General features: G+C 41.2%; 1 protein-coding gene across 2 annotated transcripts in view; it reads left to right on the top strand.

Annotated features, from left to right (window-relative positions):
• PXDN (peroxidasin) overlaps window positions 1–13287 on the top strand; it is an 80128-nt gene extending 66841 nt beyond the window's left edge. For both annotated transcript variants that reach the window (XM_081856778.1, XM_081856779.1), the window contains 6 exons: window positions 320–454; window positions 1778–1986; window positions 5118–5235; window positions 8989–9121; window positions 10911–11024; window positions 11949–13287. In XM_081856778.1, the coding sequence (XP_081712904.1) occupies window positions 320–454; window positions 1778–1986; window positions 5118–5235; window positions 8989–9121; window positions 10911–11024; window positions 11949–12074 (835 nt within the window). In that variant the 3' untranslated portion in view covers window positions 12075–13287. The remainder of the gene's footprint in view (window positions 1–319; window positions 455–1777; window positions 1987–5117; window positions 5236–8988; window positions 9122–10910; window positions 11025–11948) is intronic.
• Window positions 13288–16502: the final 3215 nt, after the last annotated feature.

Below are 16502 nucleotides of genomic sequence, written 5' to 3'. Positions count from 1 at the left end.
ATATTTATGGAGAAATTTAACAATACAGTGGTACCTCAGGTTAAGTACTTAATTCATTCCGGAGGTCCGTACTTAACCTGAAAGTGTTCTTAACCTAAAGCACCACTTTGGCTAATGGGGCCTCCTGCTGCCGCCCCGCTGCCGGAGCACGATTTCTGTTCTCATCCTGAAGCAAAGTGCTTAACCTAAAGCACTATTTCTGGGTTAACGGAATCTGTAACCTGAAGTGTATGTAACCTGAAGCGTATGTAACCTGAGATACCACTGTATTTGGAATTCATTTTTATAAATCCTCAATCATTCATCTTACTTGTAATAGGTTATATGGTTCACCACTGAACATAGATTTGTTTCCTGCTCTTATGGTGGAAGATTTAATTCCTGGTAGCAGATTGGGACCAACACTGATGTGTCTCCTGAGCACACAGTTTAAGCGTCTCCGAGATGGGGACAGGTAAGTTTTGGTAGAAAACAAAAAAATAATAATTCAAAATTAATAATTTCACCATCTTAACAGTAATCAGTGATAGTGGCTGTGTATCCTCTTTCTTATGCTTAATTAATTTTTCAGTTACCATAACTGGCTAGTATAGGAGGAAGAGTACCCTGTGGTAAAAATGTAGGAATTGGTGGGGGGGGGGCATGTTCAGGAAAATTGAAAGGTAGGCAAAATATAGATCAGAATCTGCTGTTAGATCCCAGAATGATGTGCAGTAGAGCATTTGCTCAGCATGCAGAAGCAACAGATTCCATCCATAGCATTGCCAGATAGCATCAGAAGGTCCCTGTCTTCCTGGACAGCCACTGCCATTTAATGTGGCCTAGTGCTATGGGCCCATGGTCTTAACAGTGCTGTTTTTCAAGAAAAATAGGTGCTGGAACTCACTATGAACGCCTCTCTTATGGCAATGGCACTCAGCTGAGAGAGTTCCAGCTTCTCAGGTCTGATTGACTTGTTTAACAGTAAAGGTAAAGGGACCCCAGACCATTAGGTCCAGTTGTGGCTGACTCTGGGGTTGCGGCGCTCATCTTGCTTTATTGGCTGAGGAAGCCGGCATACAGCTTCCAGGTCATGTGGCTAAGCCGCTTCTGGCAAACCAGAGCAGTGCACAGAAATGCCGTTTACCTACTTGCACTTTGACGTGCTTTCAAACTGCTAGGTTGGCAGGAGCAGGGACCAAGCAACAGGAGCTCACCCCGTCGCGGGGAGTCGAACCACCTACCTTCTGATCGGCTTGTCCTAGGCTCTGTGGTTTAACCCACAGCGCCACCCGTGTCCCTGTTTAATAATAGGAACACCAAAAAAAGGGCTTGCCTCCCCTCTCCCACCATGTAAGTGAAGGGAAGTAAAACATGGAGTGGGTTTTTATTGAAAGACTGTGAGCTCATTTCAGTGTATGTCTCACAAAGAACAGTAAGTAACTGACCACCATTTTGCAGTTATTTTAATGCTCAAGGCAATTTGCCTATCTTCTCAAAGGACAGACTAGTCCTGGTGTACTGGAGTATTTTAATATATTGACATTGGATTTTCATTTAAGGGTCGAAATGGCAGGTGAGCTAAGAAATACTCGCCATCAGGCAGTGGTGATTCATGGAGGTGGAGCACGATTGTGCAAGCATACCTTGTTCCATGCATGCAACAACTTAGTTGACTCCCACCCACAGTCCTGATAATTGCAGAGTTTAATCCCATCTTCCGATTGAATGTTCTATCCATATTTTTTTTAATTGAGATTTGTCTAATGATTTATTCTTACTTTATGTGAGACTATAGGTTATGGCATGAGAATCCAGGTGTGTTTACTCCATCTCAGTTGACTCAGATCAAGCAGGCATCCCTTGCCAGAATTCTGTGTGACAATGGCGACAACATAACCAGAGTGCAACGTGATGTTTTCAGAGTCGCTGAGTTCCCACATGGATATGGAAGCTGTGATGAAATTCCTAAAGTAGATCTCAGGATGTGGCAAGATTGCTGTGAAGGTAGATAGACACCCACACACAATTATTCTGAAAAAGCAATTATTATTATTATTATTATTATTATTATTATTATTATTTATTTATTTATTGAATTTGTTTGCATCTAAGTTGCTTTGGGTTGATAAAGCAATTAACAGACAGACCAACCCCCCCCCCCACATAGATACATTAAAAACATCCCTCCACTTCCAAAAGGCTACAGATAGTTAATGGTCAAAGGCCTGGTTATAGAGGTACGTTTTTGCCTGGTGCTGAAAGATATATATAATCATGGTACCAGGTGAGCCTTCCCAGGGAGAGCATTCTACAGAAGAGGAGCCACCACAGTAAAGGACCATTCTTGTGTTGCCACCCTCTGGACCTCTGAAATAACTTCATTGATATTAGGCAGGGAAACAAGTTGAGGAAAATAGGTTATTAAGTTCCTTTCTCAAAGCAGCTGTTTAGATGTTCTAAGGCTTTTAGTTCTTCTTGCACAAATCCTGCTGAATGTGGTGGCATAGCGCAAAACTTCTTAAAATTGGACTCTAGGGACATGGGTTCAAATCCCTGCCCTGTCGGGAGATCTTTGAGAAGTGAGCATTCTCCCCTGGAATGACCATTCTAACCCAATCTTAAAAGGCTGGTGAGAAAGGATGAAAAATAAAACACCCATGCATGCCCTCCTTCCCCAATAAGGACATTTGAAGAAAGATGGAGTATCCATGTGATATACAAGTATTTAATAAGCACTGTGCTTTAGTGGCTCATATCTGGCAAAACCTAGACGTCGTATTCATTATGCTTAATACATGTTCAGTTTGGACTGTAGCATGTGAGTATGCATTGGCTCACTTTGCCTGAACCTCATCTGCTCTCCTCAAGAGAAGTCTATGGCTAGCACTGTTTACAGTAAAGTTTATCCTTATCTCTTAGACAGTCATCCTGGTCAATTCCCCCTGGCCCCTTCCCAGACAAAACAATAACAGCAGTTGGGAAGGAGAGGAAGTGGCAGTTGTGAAAGCTCACTAGGAACAAGACAGGACTCATTGTCTCTTCTGCACTGGAATTTAGTTGGCGTGCGTGAAGTTTGTAGTCTCCTCCTGCCCCAACCCCTTCACTTTTAGAGGCAGAAAGAAATGTAAATCCCATGAGCCCCAATGGAATAACAGTCCTCAACATGATCAGGACCTCCATTTTCCATCAAGAAGAGGTCACCAGTGCCTACATTATCTCTAATGAACCTTCACCACAGGTTGTTAAGTTGTGGGTGAACATATCAGACGACACAGTGATTCTTCAAACAGCTCTTGTTTCTTCAGAGGCCAGAACAGAACTGAGCTGAAGGGTTCAGTCAGCCTGCTTATATAGAGCTCCAGTACACATAATTGTAACAACTTTCTAAAACTATCCAATCACTGAACGTCACTTCCAATCCCTTATTTGCATAACTATCTACAGTATCCCCCTGCTGGCCCAGGGTGAGAACTTCAGTACATAACACAGGTGGTTACCCCTCTCCCAAAGATTAAGGTTTTTGTTGGTTTAGGAAAAAGTAGGAAGAACTGGCAAGGGTGACACACTAGCAGAGGCCCACTTTGAGCTGCAGCTGAATTTGGAGGGGCCTAGGCCCTACTCTAAAGGGCGTGAGGATCTTCAAACCGTGGGTGAGGATCTTCAAACCGTGGGTATTTATATTTCAGGCTCTCCCAATTCCAAATTTGTTCCCATTGCACCCCTTTCTTCCTCAGCAGCTAATGGAAGTTTTCACTATTTTGAGACAAAGCAAGAAGAGGCTATTACACTTACAGACATTTTGTTCCTCTATATATTGAAATGAGAAACATTGCTCCTATTCTGCAAACAAGCACTTGTCAATCAAAATTTGACAGTTTGGCCAAGGTGTATACTATAAAAAGCTGGCCTTTTTATTGAGTCTTTTATTATTGCAACACTACATAATAGAATGTATCTGTTTTCATTATCCTTCCTGTTTTCCTTGCTCCTAAATACTTTTCCAGAATAGATTTTAAGTTATATTTGTTACTGAAATGTATCTCTTTCTGGAACGTTTAGCAAGTAGTAAAGCAGTGTAATAAAAAGAAAAACAAAGTGGCTCTTCCTCTGCATAATAACAAAACCCAGATACTAGTTTGACAAACCATTGCCGCCACAGAATTACTGTTTTAATCTGGTAAGCAAAGTAGTTTCTCTCCATGTGTGTCTCTCTCAAAAGTGATTAATATTTCATCTTCCTTTTCTTCCAATACCCTTGACAGCTTTCTTGCCCTTTTGAGCTTTCCTGAAACACACATCTTAAAGCATCAACATAAGCCAATCCTCTCAAACCACAGATCTGCATAGTGATGCCCCCTGAACTTTGATGAACAAACCTCCTCTCTCAGCAGTAAATAGCACGTCACTAACATTCTCTTCCACTCTCAGCCAGCAAATCTACTGTAGGAGAGCTTTCCACAACCCTAGTGTGAGTTCCCATACTATTCACCACCCCTGTCTTCCCATCTCTTAAGGGGTAAAGTATATAGCACCTGCAAACAGCTGCCTACCTCGGCCTCCAACTTCCTATAGATGTTTAATTTCACTGTAAGTGAAGTTTCTCTCTCTCTGTATGTCTCTCAGAGAGGTACTTGATATTTCACTAAAAGATTTTAGGGAAGAGGTTATTTTGAGCTTTTCCATACAGTTTTCCAAGCCAGAAAATTAAAAAGCCAATTACAGTTTACTGGGCACAACAGGTAAAGAGTAAAGGGACCCCTGACCATTAGCTCCAGTTGTGGCCGACTCTGGGGTTGCGGCGCTCATCTCGCTTTATTGGCCGAGGGAGCCGGTGTACAGCTTCCGGGTCATGTGGCCAGCATGACTAAGCCGCTTCTGGCGAACCAGAGCATGCACGGAAATGCCGTTTACCTTCCCACCGGAGCGGTACCTATTTATCTACTTGCACTTTGACGTGCTTTCGAACTGCTAGGTTGGCAGGAGCAGGGACCGAGCAACGGGAGCTCACCCCGGGTCGCGGGGATTCGAACCGCCGACCTTCTGATAGGCAAGTCCTAGGCTCTGTGGTTTAACTCACATGTCTTTAAAATCCGAAAACTTGTTCATAAACCCCATAACATTCTGTTCAATTTCAGACTGTAGAACTAGAGGACAATTCAATGCATTCTCTTACCACTTTCGAGGAAGACGTTCCCTTGATTTCAGTTTCCGTGAAGACAAGCCATCAAAGCACATGAAAATGTCAAAAACAAGGTAAAGGTTTTATTTATTTATTTATTCATTTATTTTTAAAAATGACAATATGTAAACATGCATGTTATTACTGAGGCACAGAAGTCTTTGGACACCTCCCAAACACTCTGCTGCAAGTCTTTATTTACTTTTGTCCTTCAGCACATGAATTTTAGGAATGTGGCCGTATCTTATCAGCTAGGAGGTCGTATGTCTTACTCGTTTCCAAAAGTTGCATTCCTTTTATTTCAAGTGCTTCATAATTAAATAGCTTTAGAAAGAACTCTTTCTTGGCAAATGCATCACAAGCAATCATTCGGAATCCCAGACTTGTTTTATCTTACATAGGAAAAATAATTTGGGGCAAATACATGGTTATTCAGATTGCAAGGTTGGCTACCTTGTGTGATCCAAAATGCGGTCATTTTTTGCGCTGTTGTATTTTTTATGGGTTGCTATCCTTCCAGAGATTCATGCACTGAGTGCCAGACTACTATTCAAAATCATTTTGATAAGACCAAGTGGATTGTGAATCATACAACAAAGGTGTGTTATCTCCAGTGCTGTTTAATATCTACAAGAAGCCATTAGGAGCGGTCATTAGGCGTTTTGGAGCGAGGTGTCATCAGTATGCTGATGACATTTGGCTCTAGTTAGCCATAGCATCTTACGAGGGAGATATATGGGGAAGCCTTGTTAATGGGGAGCAACAAACATGTCAGAATATCATGTTAGGAACAGGATTATTGGATTCTTTAATTAATACAATTCCAGTTCTAAAGCAAATAACATTTATTTTTTAAGAATCTTGTATGTCCTACTAATGTACAGGGCTTTTAATCATAAAAATCCCGAACAGCTTTGCTAATCCAGGTGTACTTTTTCCACCTAGGATGATAGATGGGCCTTCCTAGGACTATGACGTCATGTCTTCAGTGCATAGGCAAAGTAATTTATGAGTTGCATCAACAACACACCTAAATTACATTTTTGGCACAATCACCAAGTCTTTAATCTTCCATTTGTTTATGAGTCAGTCTTTTAACATATGCTTATTTCTAGTGAGAGGCATTTAAAAACATGCAAAGGTAATAAAAATGGGGGGGGGCTGTGCATGTTTCAGCACTATGAAACAACAATAAACAAGGGTTAAAATTAATATGATGCACTTCTTAACATATAATAAAAATACTATTAAATAATTGAAAATTTTATTTAAAAAAGCAAGGAAGACCAAAAAAACAACAACAAACCTGGTTTTTGCCTTTTAAATGCTACCGTTTTATATACTTCCATCAGCTGCAAAGAGATGGAAAGAGGTCAAGTTCTTCGTTGTATTTATTATTACCTTTAGAAGCAGTATGCATCTGCAGAGTAGAAATTCCTGCTCTGCTGTTTCCAGGATACACTATTCTGTGACTGGGAATATAAAATTTTTGTTTGTTTAATCGTTTAGTCGTGTCCGACTCTTCGTGACCCCATGGACCAGAGAACGCCAGGCACTCCTGTCCTCCACTGTCTCCCGCAGTTTGGTCAGACTCATGTTTGTAGCTTCGAGAAGACTGTCCAACCATCTCTTCCTCTGTCGTCCCCTTCTCCTTGTGCCCTCCATCTTTCCCAACACCAGGGTCTTTTCCAGGGAGTGTTCTCTTCTCATGAGGTGGCCAAAGTATTGGAGTCTCAGCTTCACGATTTGTCCTTCCAGTGAGCACTCAGGGCTGATTTCCTTAAGAATGGATGTGTTTGATCTTCTTGCAGTCCATGGGACTCTCAAGAGTCTCCTCCAGCACCATAATTCAAAAGCATCAATTCTTGGGCGATCAGCCTTCTTTATGGTCCAGCTCTCACTTCCCTACATCACTACTGGGAAAACCATGGCTTTAACTATACGGACCTTTGTTGGCAAGGTGATGTCTCTGCTTTTTAAGATGCTGTCTAGGTTTGCCATCACCTTTCTCCCAAGGAGCAGGCGTCTTTTAATTTCGTGACTGCTGTCACCATCTGCAGTGATCATGGAGCCCAAGAAAGTAAAATCTCTCCATTTCTTCCCCTTCTATTTGCCAGGAGGTGATGGGCCCAGTGGCCATGATCTTCGTTTTTTTGATGTTGAGCTTCAGACCATATTTTGCGCTCTCCTCTTTCACCCTCATTAAAAGGTTCTTTAATTCCTCCTCACTTTCTGCCATCAAGATTGTGTCATCTGCATATCTGAGGTTGTTGATATTTCTTCCGGCAATCTTAATTCCGGCTTGGGATTCATCCAGCCCAGCCTTTCGCATGATGAATTCTGCATATAAGTTAAATAAGCAGGGAGACAATATACAGCCTTGCCGTACTCCTTTCCCAATTTTGAACCAATCAGTTGTTCCATATCCAGTTCTAACTGTAGCTTCTTGTCCCACATAGAGATTTCTCAGGAGACAGATGAGGTGATCAGGCACTCCCATTTCTTTAAGAACTTGCCATAGTTTGCTGTGGTCAACACAGTCAAAGGCTTTTGCATAGTCAATGAAGCAAAAGTAGATGTCTTTCTGGAACTCTCTAGCTTTCTCCATAATCCAGCGCATGTTTGCAATTTGGTCTCTGGTTCCTCTGCCTCTTCTAAATCCAGCTTGCACTTCTGGGAGTTCTCGGTCCACATATTGCTTAAGCCTGCCTTGTAGAATTTTAAGCATAACCTTGCTAGCGTGTGAAATGAGTGCAATTGTGCGGTAGTTGGAGCATTCTTTTAAATATATATTCTTTTCAAATATATGGATATTTAATATAAAATTAAATATCCATATATCTTCTAAAGAATAACAGGGTCATTCTACACCTTAATGATGTAACATCTTTCCATGGTGAAGTGTAAAGACTTAGTGAGTAATGGCTGAAACAATGTTGCTTTGGTCAACCTTTTCAGATTGTTTCAAGCCTATGCTCTTCTTCTCCAACCCTCCTGCAATACAAAGGGGTCCGTTTTTTAGCATTCAAGTACAATGGGGATGTTAGGACTGAATCCTACACTGTGCTGTTTTTCCCTTCAGCGCCATTCTCCTTCTTTCATTAAGTGTTGCTTAAGTTTTCTTTGTAAGTAAAACTGAGATTCTGTTGGAAGAGGAAATAGTAATTCTGCTACATAGGTCACATTTTATACACTGGAGAATAATAATGCATGTGTTCACTTGTTGCTGTAGACTTTTAAATCTGCATTCTCTTTCCTGATCTTGGCTGGCTTTCTCATCCTTATCTCAAGTAACATGGGGAGGAGAGAGGATTAAAGCACTTTATTAGACTGCTAGCCTTCTGATTTTTTTGGAATGTATTACTGGCATTTATTTTACCGGTAAGTCTGCAGAATGTAAAGCTCAATAAAGGGAACACCTGCCAATCAGCATATTCTTTTTTTCTGCATGCGGTAAAGTTTATGCCAAGTTTCACATCGTGAAAGAATTCTGTTACAGCAGCAACACCTATTTCAAAAACATCTTGAGGAGAAAGCAGTTGCCATCTGGTCTTCACTATGTGAAGTCTAAGAACTTTTAATGACTATATCAACTCTGCATCTAATTCAGCACCAAAGGGTCACCATTGCAAATCATAACCGTTGTGGAAAGTTCCTAATTCTTTTCTGCCATTGCTAGATCTGCAAGGGATTGAAACACCTAAGCCTAATTTATACAGCATAAGCATACTAGTAAACTAACCTTCTTTATAGAAACGTCTACGTATCAAAAAAGAAATGGGTTGCCCCTCCTGCTTAATATACTGGTTAACTTTTTGTCATTGCAGTTCTGCAAGGGAGAATAAATTTTCTAACCTCACCATCTCATCCTTTGATGAGCGCAAGAAAGTACCCGTCATGAATGACTTCAAAGAATTTGTTGGTGACATGCAAAAAACTATCACGGACCTCAGAAAACAGGTGAACATAAAAAAGATTCTTCAGATAATATTAGACTGTGTGGCACAGAAAGTGTTTCAGCAGTATAATCCCATACATGTCTGATCAGAAGTAAGTGTCACGAGTCCAAGGGGGCTTACACCCAGATAAGTGGGTGGAGAGTCACTGTCTTAAGCTCCCTGCTCATTTTATGAAAGAATGCATGTAATGGGTTGAAAATATGCTATCGGCACCCACTGCAGAATGGGTTGAGAGTTGCACACAGGAAAAACAATTCACTGGAGGTCTGGTTGACCCTCTAGGATGGCATAGAAGGTGGCACGAGAGTGGTGAAAGGAATTGGTAAAAGAACAGTTCCCCCCCCCACTGAATTAAAGGCCCTTCCACACATTGAAGGAATCCTTGTGGCAGTGGAAGCATTTTTAAGATCCAGGTGTGTGTGTGTGTGTGTGTGTGTGAGAGAGAGAGAGAGAGAGAGAGAGAGAGAGAGAGAGAGAAGGAACACTTGTGCATTAAGACTAGCACTTGTAGTTGAGATACAGGGAAGTGCAGAGAGAGGGAGAGAGAGAGAGAGAGAGAGGCAGAGAGAGAGAGAGAGAGAGAGAGAAAAGGATTCCCACAGGGCTATTGTGAGGGTGGCGGAGAACTACAGTGGTGCCCCGCAAGACGAATGCCTCGCAAGACGGAAAACCCGCTAGACGAAAGGGTTTTCCGTTTTGGAGGTGCTTCGCAAAACGAATTTCCTATGGGCTTGCTTCGCAAGACGAAAATGTCTTGCGAGTTCCTGCGGGGTTTTTTTCCTCCCCCCCCTTTTTCTAAGCCACTAAGCCACTTATCAGCTGATCCGCTAAGCCGCTTATCAGCTGATCCGCTAAGCCGCTAATGGGCTTGCTTCGCAAGACGAAAAAACCGCAAGACGAAGAGACTCGCGAAACGGATTCTTTTCGTCTGGCGAGGCACCACTGTATGAATGTTGCTTTGAGCTCATAATGAAGGCTGGATATACATACAATAAATATGTAACTTCATTGTGCTCAACACTGGACATCTCAAATCCATCTCTTGGCTTCCATCTCTTGAAGTGAGTAGGGCATCCTCAGTTACACACATATGCCCTTTCATGTGTGAATACATGCCATCAACAAGCAGCAAATCTTGGGCCTAGAACAGTGGTTCCCAAACCTCAGGCCATCACCTGCTTGGTTCCATAACCTCATCCCCCAGTGCACCCTACCCTATAAAAAGCATTGTTCAGAATGGTCTTTTGCATATGATAACACAGCAAAATTCAAAACAGTAGCAATTAATTGCACATTTATCCAAAATCCAATATAGTTCAAAAAATTCAACAAAATTGATAAACTTGATCTGGTAATACCAGATCAAGTATCATAGTCTTTTATACCTCTTACTGCCCCCTTGCCTCTTAGAGCGCCCCCTCTTAGGTAATCCCACTGCCCTCCAGGGGGCAGTACCACCCACTTTGAATGAATGAATTGATTTATTACGGTCACAGACCAGAAATACCCACTTTGGAAACTACCAGACTATAACTTCTGCTTGACCCCATTCCCTCCAGTAGCAGAGCTTTTTGACAGTCAAATGAAATGTGACATTAAATGCATCCTTCAGCCTCCACAACCAGCCAGGAACCCTATTGGACTGCATCTCTCAGTAAAACAAACTAGATACAATTTGAGTACTTAAGAGAAGGCTGTGTTTCTGTGGTTTTACTGGCTTGCATACGAAAGGTAATGAGAATGCTTTTAGTATACAGATAGCTAAACAAGGATTTCCTGCCTTTCTTCAGATAAAGAAACTTGAATCACGGCTCAGTAGATCTGAATGCACTGACGAAAAGGGTAAATCTTATTCCAGTAACGAAACCTGGAAAAAAGACCCGTGCACCACGTGCGAATGCAAAGTGAGTAATCAGAATATTCATTTTCATGGTTTGAATATGGCGTCTCCACGCTTACCTAGACATGGCTCATTGTGTTCAGTGGGGCGTATTCCCAAGTAAGCATGAATAGGGTTCCAACATCATACTGATTTTGCAGTGTTCTCAATTGTAAATAAAGGTAATTGCCATTGCAGTTTTTGCACTTGCAAACTGAAGAAGTGAGAATAATGAATACAGCTGGAACTTTGATTGCTGTTTTGGCCTCAACAGTTTTCACTGCCAGCAAGACAAGCTTCTGTTCAGTCAGTCTACTGGCTTGTCTTCTCATCAAAGGAGCTACTGCCAGAACAGTATGGAAATGGGCACAGAAATTGGCTTCCTAAGAATCCCAGCTTTATTTTATTTTATTTTGAAGAGCCAGCCCTTAGTTCTTACAGCTGTAAAATGTTTTGAGCAATGCCTGCTAATGTTTCAGAAACCAAAGGCATGGTTGAAATTTGCTAGTGTGGTCTGGGGGGTGGGTAGGGCCTGGCTAGAGGGGTCCTGTTTCCTACGCCTTCCCCAAACTAGTGAAATCTGGTAATGCAGATTACTGAATAAACAGAAGAAGATTCCTGAAATTTCTTCCAATTTAACTCAGATTACACAATTCAAACTCTTGAAGATTTTTCAGGATAAGCTAGCTATTATCTCGTATGTCCATTGGACTGTAGAGAGTCTCATACATTGAAGTGTGAGTTAGGGACAATAACTTTAAACACAGCTGACATTAATAACCATTAGATTAAATGTGGGTTCTGTGGTAGAAAACTGATTAAATGAGTGATCTTAGTAGCTCATGGCATAATGCCAGTTGTGGGGGGATATTTGCTGAATAATGTCACTCGCTATTGAACACTTTATTAGGATGTGTGCTAAGCTGTTGCTATAATTTTCCTAACACAGGTTGGCCAGATAACCTGTTACGTGGAATCGTGTCCACCGAACGATTGTGCAACACCTGTGAAGCTTAAAGGAGTTTGCTGTCCTGTCTGCTTAAAACAAACTGTTAGCAAGGAAAATAAGCTCTAAGCCTGCTTTGCAATGGTCACAATACAAGTCATATGGATATCTGCTGATGGCAAAATACAGGTAACATTAGGCATAAAACCACAACAGGACGTTTGCAGGACAGCATTCAAATGATGGTATAACAATGTAAGGAAATGTATTATTTTACATGCTTGCCCACTGAAAAACCACCGTGTAAAAGTATTGAAAGGGAATACACAGCACAGGACAGAACAATCTTCTCAGGTTCAACAAACTGAAAACTTGGTGCTACTTTTTAAAGACTCCTTTGCCAAGTGGTTTTGAGTCTTTTTAGGCTGGCTTTTATTTCTCCATACACTGGCCAAAGGAAGTCAGGAGCCATTTATTAGGACGAAGAGGGCCACAGCTTTTGTTTTTAAAATACTGTGCAGCCCAGTGTTGATAGTCTAGCTTGCCTTCTGTCAAATACCTTGATGGAGCTAGTTTGTCTTTCTGAGACCCATAGTCTACTTATTTAGCTACTCACATCATGTCTTTACAGCATTCACTCAGTATTTACTCAATATTCTGTGGCAGTGCCAATTCTAAAGGAGGATGAGGGTGGAGAACACAAATTTTGCTGTGCTTTTCTCCCGCATCTCTTTGCAGTATTAATATTCTGTCCTATCCACTGTCCACAGTTGCCCTTCTATATTTCTCTGTTCAATACCTAGGAGATGATTAGAAATCATAGGCATAAAATATGTGTTCAGCCTTGCACTGTGTAACGGAATTCAAAAGTCTGTGTACTCATGAAAGAAAAGGCACTGCTGCAGTACAACAGCAATAACAAAAAAGAGACTGCTCTGACTACTGCACATTGAGCTAAACCTGAGATAGGACTTACCTGACTTTTCTGGACACTTCTGGCCTCATTTGCAGTGTTTGCCCTTGAGAAAATATTGTTTGGATTGGACCATAGAGGGTTCCTACTGCTTATCTGATGTAATAAATGGGATAAAATGCCCTACCCCTCCAGCACTGCAAACCATAGGACACTGAAGCAGTACAGTAATAGCAAATCCTCTTATCAGAGCTTAATTTCTGGGTGTGGGGAAATACATTCTAGAACTCAGATTTCCAAAAGCACCATCATCCCATCTGGAACATTTAATGCCTGGGATATTTTTTCTAGAAAAAGAGGTGCCGGCATCAACTCAGCATGAACGCCTCCCTTGTTCTCTTAAAATGCCAATGGCACCCACCTGAGAGGTGCTGGAACTTGAGTTCCAGCTGAAAAATAAACAAACCCTGCATATAGAGATTCTCTGTAGTTACTCAGTGGTAGCATTTCCACCTGTTCAAGATTGCTTTCCCCTGGAATACTTCATATATCCCCTGCTGCTGCTTGAATGGATGCAAGGACTGAACTTTGGTGAGCTCTAGCAGATATAATTCCCTCTATTTGTGATGCTATGATGCAAATGTTGTAGCTTATATTGTGAAAATGGCACTACACACATATACGAGAGAGAGAGAAGAGAGAGAGATATTTTAGCTGGCTTGGAGGATTCCCAAGGTTTGGAGACGTATACTAACATTAAGGGGAAATCCCTGAAATTGGGATGTGAGGCAAAGACTGCCCAGTGGGGTCTGTGCATCCTGACTTGCCATAGAATACTAAATTCCTGTTGCAGTGGTAGAAAAATCATGTGCAAGAGGAAATAAAATGGGAGACATGGGGGGGGGCATGTCTAACTGACTGGGAACAGTGAACAGAAGCCCTCCATACTGCAACCTTTTGTTTTTAATATGATGCCCTCTAATTTTGGAGTCATTTTGCTCTTAAAAAGCATAGCTGAATGGGCATCCCCTCCCCCCACCCCCAAGAATCAGACCTATGTCAGATTCACTCTCAATTTAGGTCCTGCATTGTGCCTGAAGCTGCCACATGTCTTCCCAGAGAGACTCCTTTCCCCATTAATAGCTGCCTGTCAGTGAATTTGGATTACAGTGGTGCCCCGCAAGATGAATGCCTCGCAAGACGAAAAACCCGCTAGACGAAAGGGTTTTCCGTTTTTCGAGGCGCTTCGCAAGACGAATTCCCCTATGGGCTTGCTTCGCAAGACAAAAACGTCTTGCGAGTTTTTTCCCTCCCCCCCTTTTTTCTAAGCCGCTAAGCTAATAGCCGCTTAGCCACTAATAGCGCTAAGCCGCTAATAGGGGTGCTTCGCAAGACGAAGAGACTCGCGGAACGGATTATTTTCGTCTTGTGAGGCACCACTGTATCTTGGAATCAAGGTACAAGGATTGTGAAAGCTTCATTAGTCCTATTTCTGCTGCCTTATGTGGTTGTTAAAAAGTGTATCGTTCCCCAGCATCTTATTTCTCAAGGGTGCGGTGTACGCATCCTCTTCTATCTTCTAGTATAGTATTCCATGGTATTGTCATGGAATGTGTAAGTAAAAACAAAGGTGTGCAGATAGAAAAGGGCAGGCCCATTTAAACTAAGGGGGTGGAGAAATTATAGTGTAGCACAGCTTAGTGAAGGGCACTAAATGACACCTACCTACTGAATTGTTCTAAAAAACTTGCTCCTGTAGATCTGTACCATGGCGTGATTTGTGAAAAACCCATCCGACAGAAAGCCTACCAAATAGAGATTAGCTGTTCCTTTACAAACTTTATTTTAAAAATATTGTTTCATTTAAGGGTTTTTTCCCCATAATGCATAGTGCCTGTTTCCCGCCCCGCCCCCATAGTCCTTGTGTCAAAATCATGTTAATGAATACTTTTTTGTGAATCTGTGTGCCCAGTTAAGAGGTTAAAAAAAGCACTGTCGAATGTACGTCTATATTAACTTGCCATTGTTTACCTTTGTATTTTCAACTTTGCCTCTTTATAACCAACATGTATTATTACATACAGTGAAGGAAAACTCTCATACCTCATTTGACAGACATGTTTGGTTTCTTAAATGGTGCTTTTCCAGAAAACAAGTCTTAATTCCCTGGAATATAGCAGTGTTCTTCAAGTCCTGACACGCTCACTCTCTTCTCTAACCAATGCTAAAGACAAAGTCACTGATTGCTAAGTTAAATCATTATGATTTAAGGATCAGGGACTTAAAAAAGCAATGCCATATCGAAAAAGAGGGGAGGAAGCAAATACAGGAACCTTTTCAACTTGCTTAATAATTTTGTTTGATAACACAGAAGTGCATTAAATAAAGCCAGTCTAATAATATTTTGGTACATCAGCTCCCTCGCATAAATCATTTGCTATCTATCATATTGTGCATTGCCAAATTAGCCAAGAAACCTGTTTGATGGAGACAGCAACTGTGTCTCTATATGGTGGTGTTAAGCAGAACGGAGTGCATACAGCATCATGATTGCAATCCTAAACACACTTACAGAGCAATCCTAACCAGACCAGGGACAATAGGAGCCTGAGAGCGAAAGCCCTACCAGCCAGGATGGAAAGCTGAAGATGGGGTTGGTTTTTTTTTTTTTTTTTTTTTTTTTACATTTTTTTGCTGTTCCACTGTCAAGGCTGGAATAGCTGAGGAGCTTAAAACTAGGCTGCTGAGGGTTCTGCGGGCTTTGGATCCCAAAGATTCAAAGTTTCTGGCACCTTGCTTTGAAATTCCCTGTTTCAGGACTTATTGGCAGCATACCAACCTCTGCTACAAATGGACATACACACAACATAAGTGGACAGAGCCCTGCACTCTATCTTAAATCGCTAACTAACGGGGATTGGATGGGATTGGATTGCAGTCTATGAAGACTCCATGAAACACAGCGGGACTTACTTCTGAGTAAACATGCACAGGTTTGTACTGTGAGGCAATTTCATACACAAATATTTGGCTTTGTGCCATTACAGCAAAATACCTATTTTTATGTGTTATATTTAAATTTGGAGTTTAATTCTTAAGGTCTTTCAGTGCACGAAAATATTTTGTTTTATTGAAAATCCAGATCCCAGCTGTGCTTTCCAAGCTGCTATCAAAAATTCGAAACAAGGGCTAGAACGATAACAAGCATATTGGTGGCTAGAGGAAGTTTTTTAATGTTACCAATCACCCTTAATTTCCAATTCTGTATTGTTTTAAAAGAAGGGAGGGGAAAAACCTCCTCAGGTATTTTAGGTTGTAATGCTATAACCACATACCTGAGAGTAAGCCCCATTAAATTCAATGGGTCCTACTTCTGTATACAATTGTAGTGTTGGCCACTTTAGTATTTTCCATGTATTCATTAACCAAATATACCTCTGTTTTCCCTTGTTAAATAAAGCAGATATCTAATCAGTATTTGCCAAATTAGTATGTAAAATTATACAGATTCCAGCATTTATTACCACTAAACCTCTGGTGGTAAACTGGATTAGGAAATAGGTCTCATTCTAATTTTTTTTTAAAAAAAATCAAACATTGTACAAATGAATATGTTTTTCTTTTTCTTTTTACATTTTCTGCTG

Source organism: Podarcis erhardii (genome assembly GCF_964252035.2).
Source record: "Podarcis erhardii genome assembly, chromosome: 3".
Classification (NCBI taxonomy): domain Eukaryota; kingdom Metazoa; phylum Chordata; class Lepidosauria; order Squamata; family Lacertidae; genus Podarcis; species Podarcis erhardii.
Note: the sequence above shows the minus strand (reverse complement) of the source record. Positions and strands in the feature narration are given on the sequence as shown.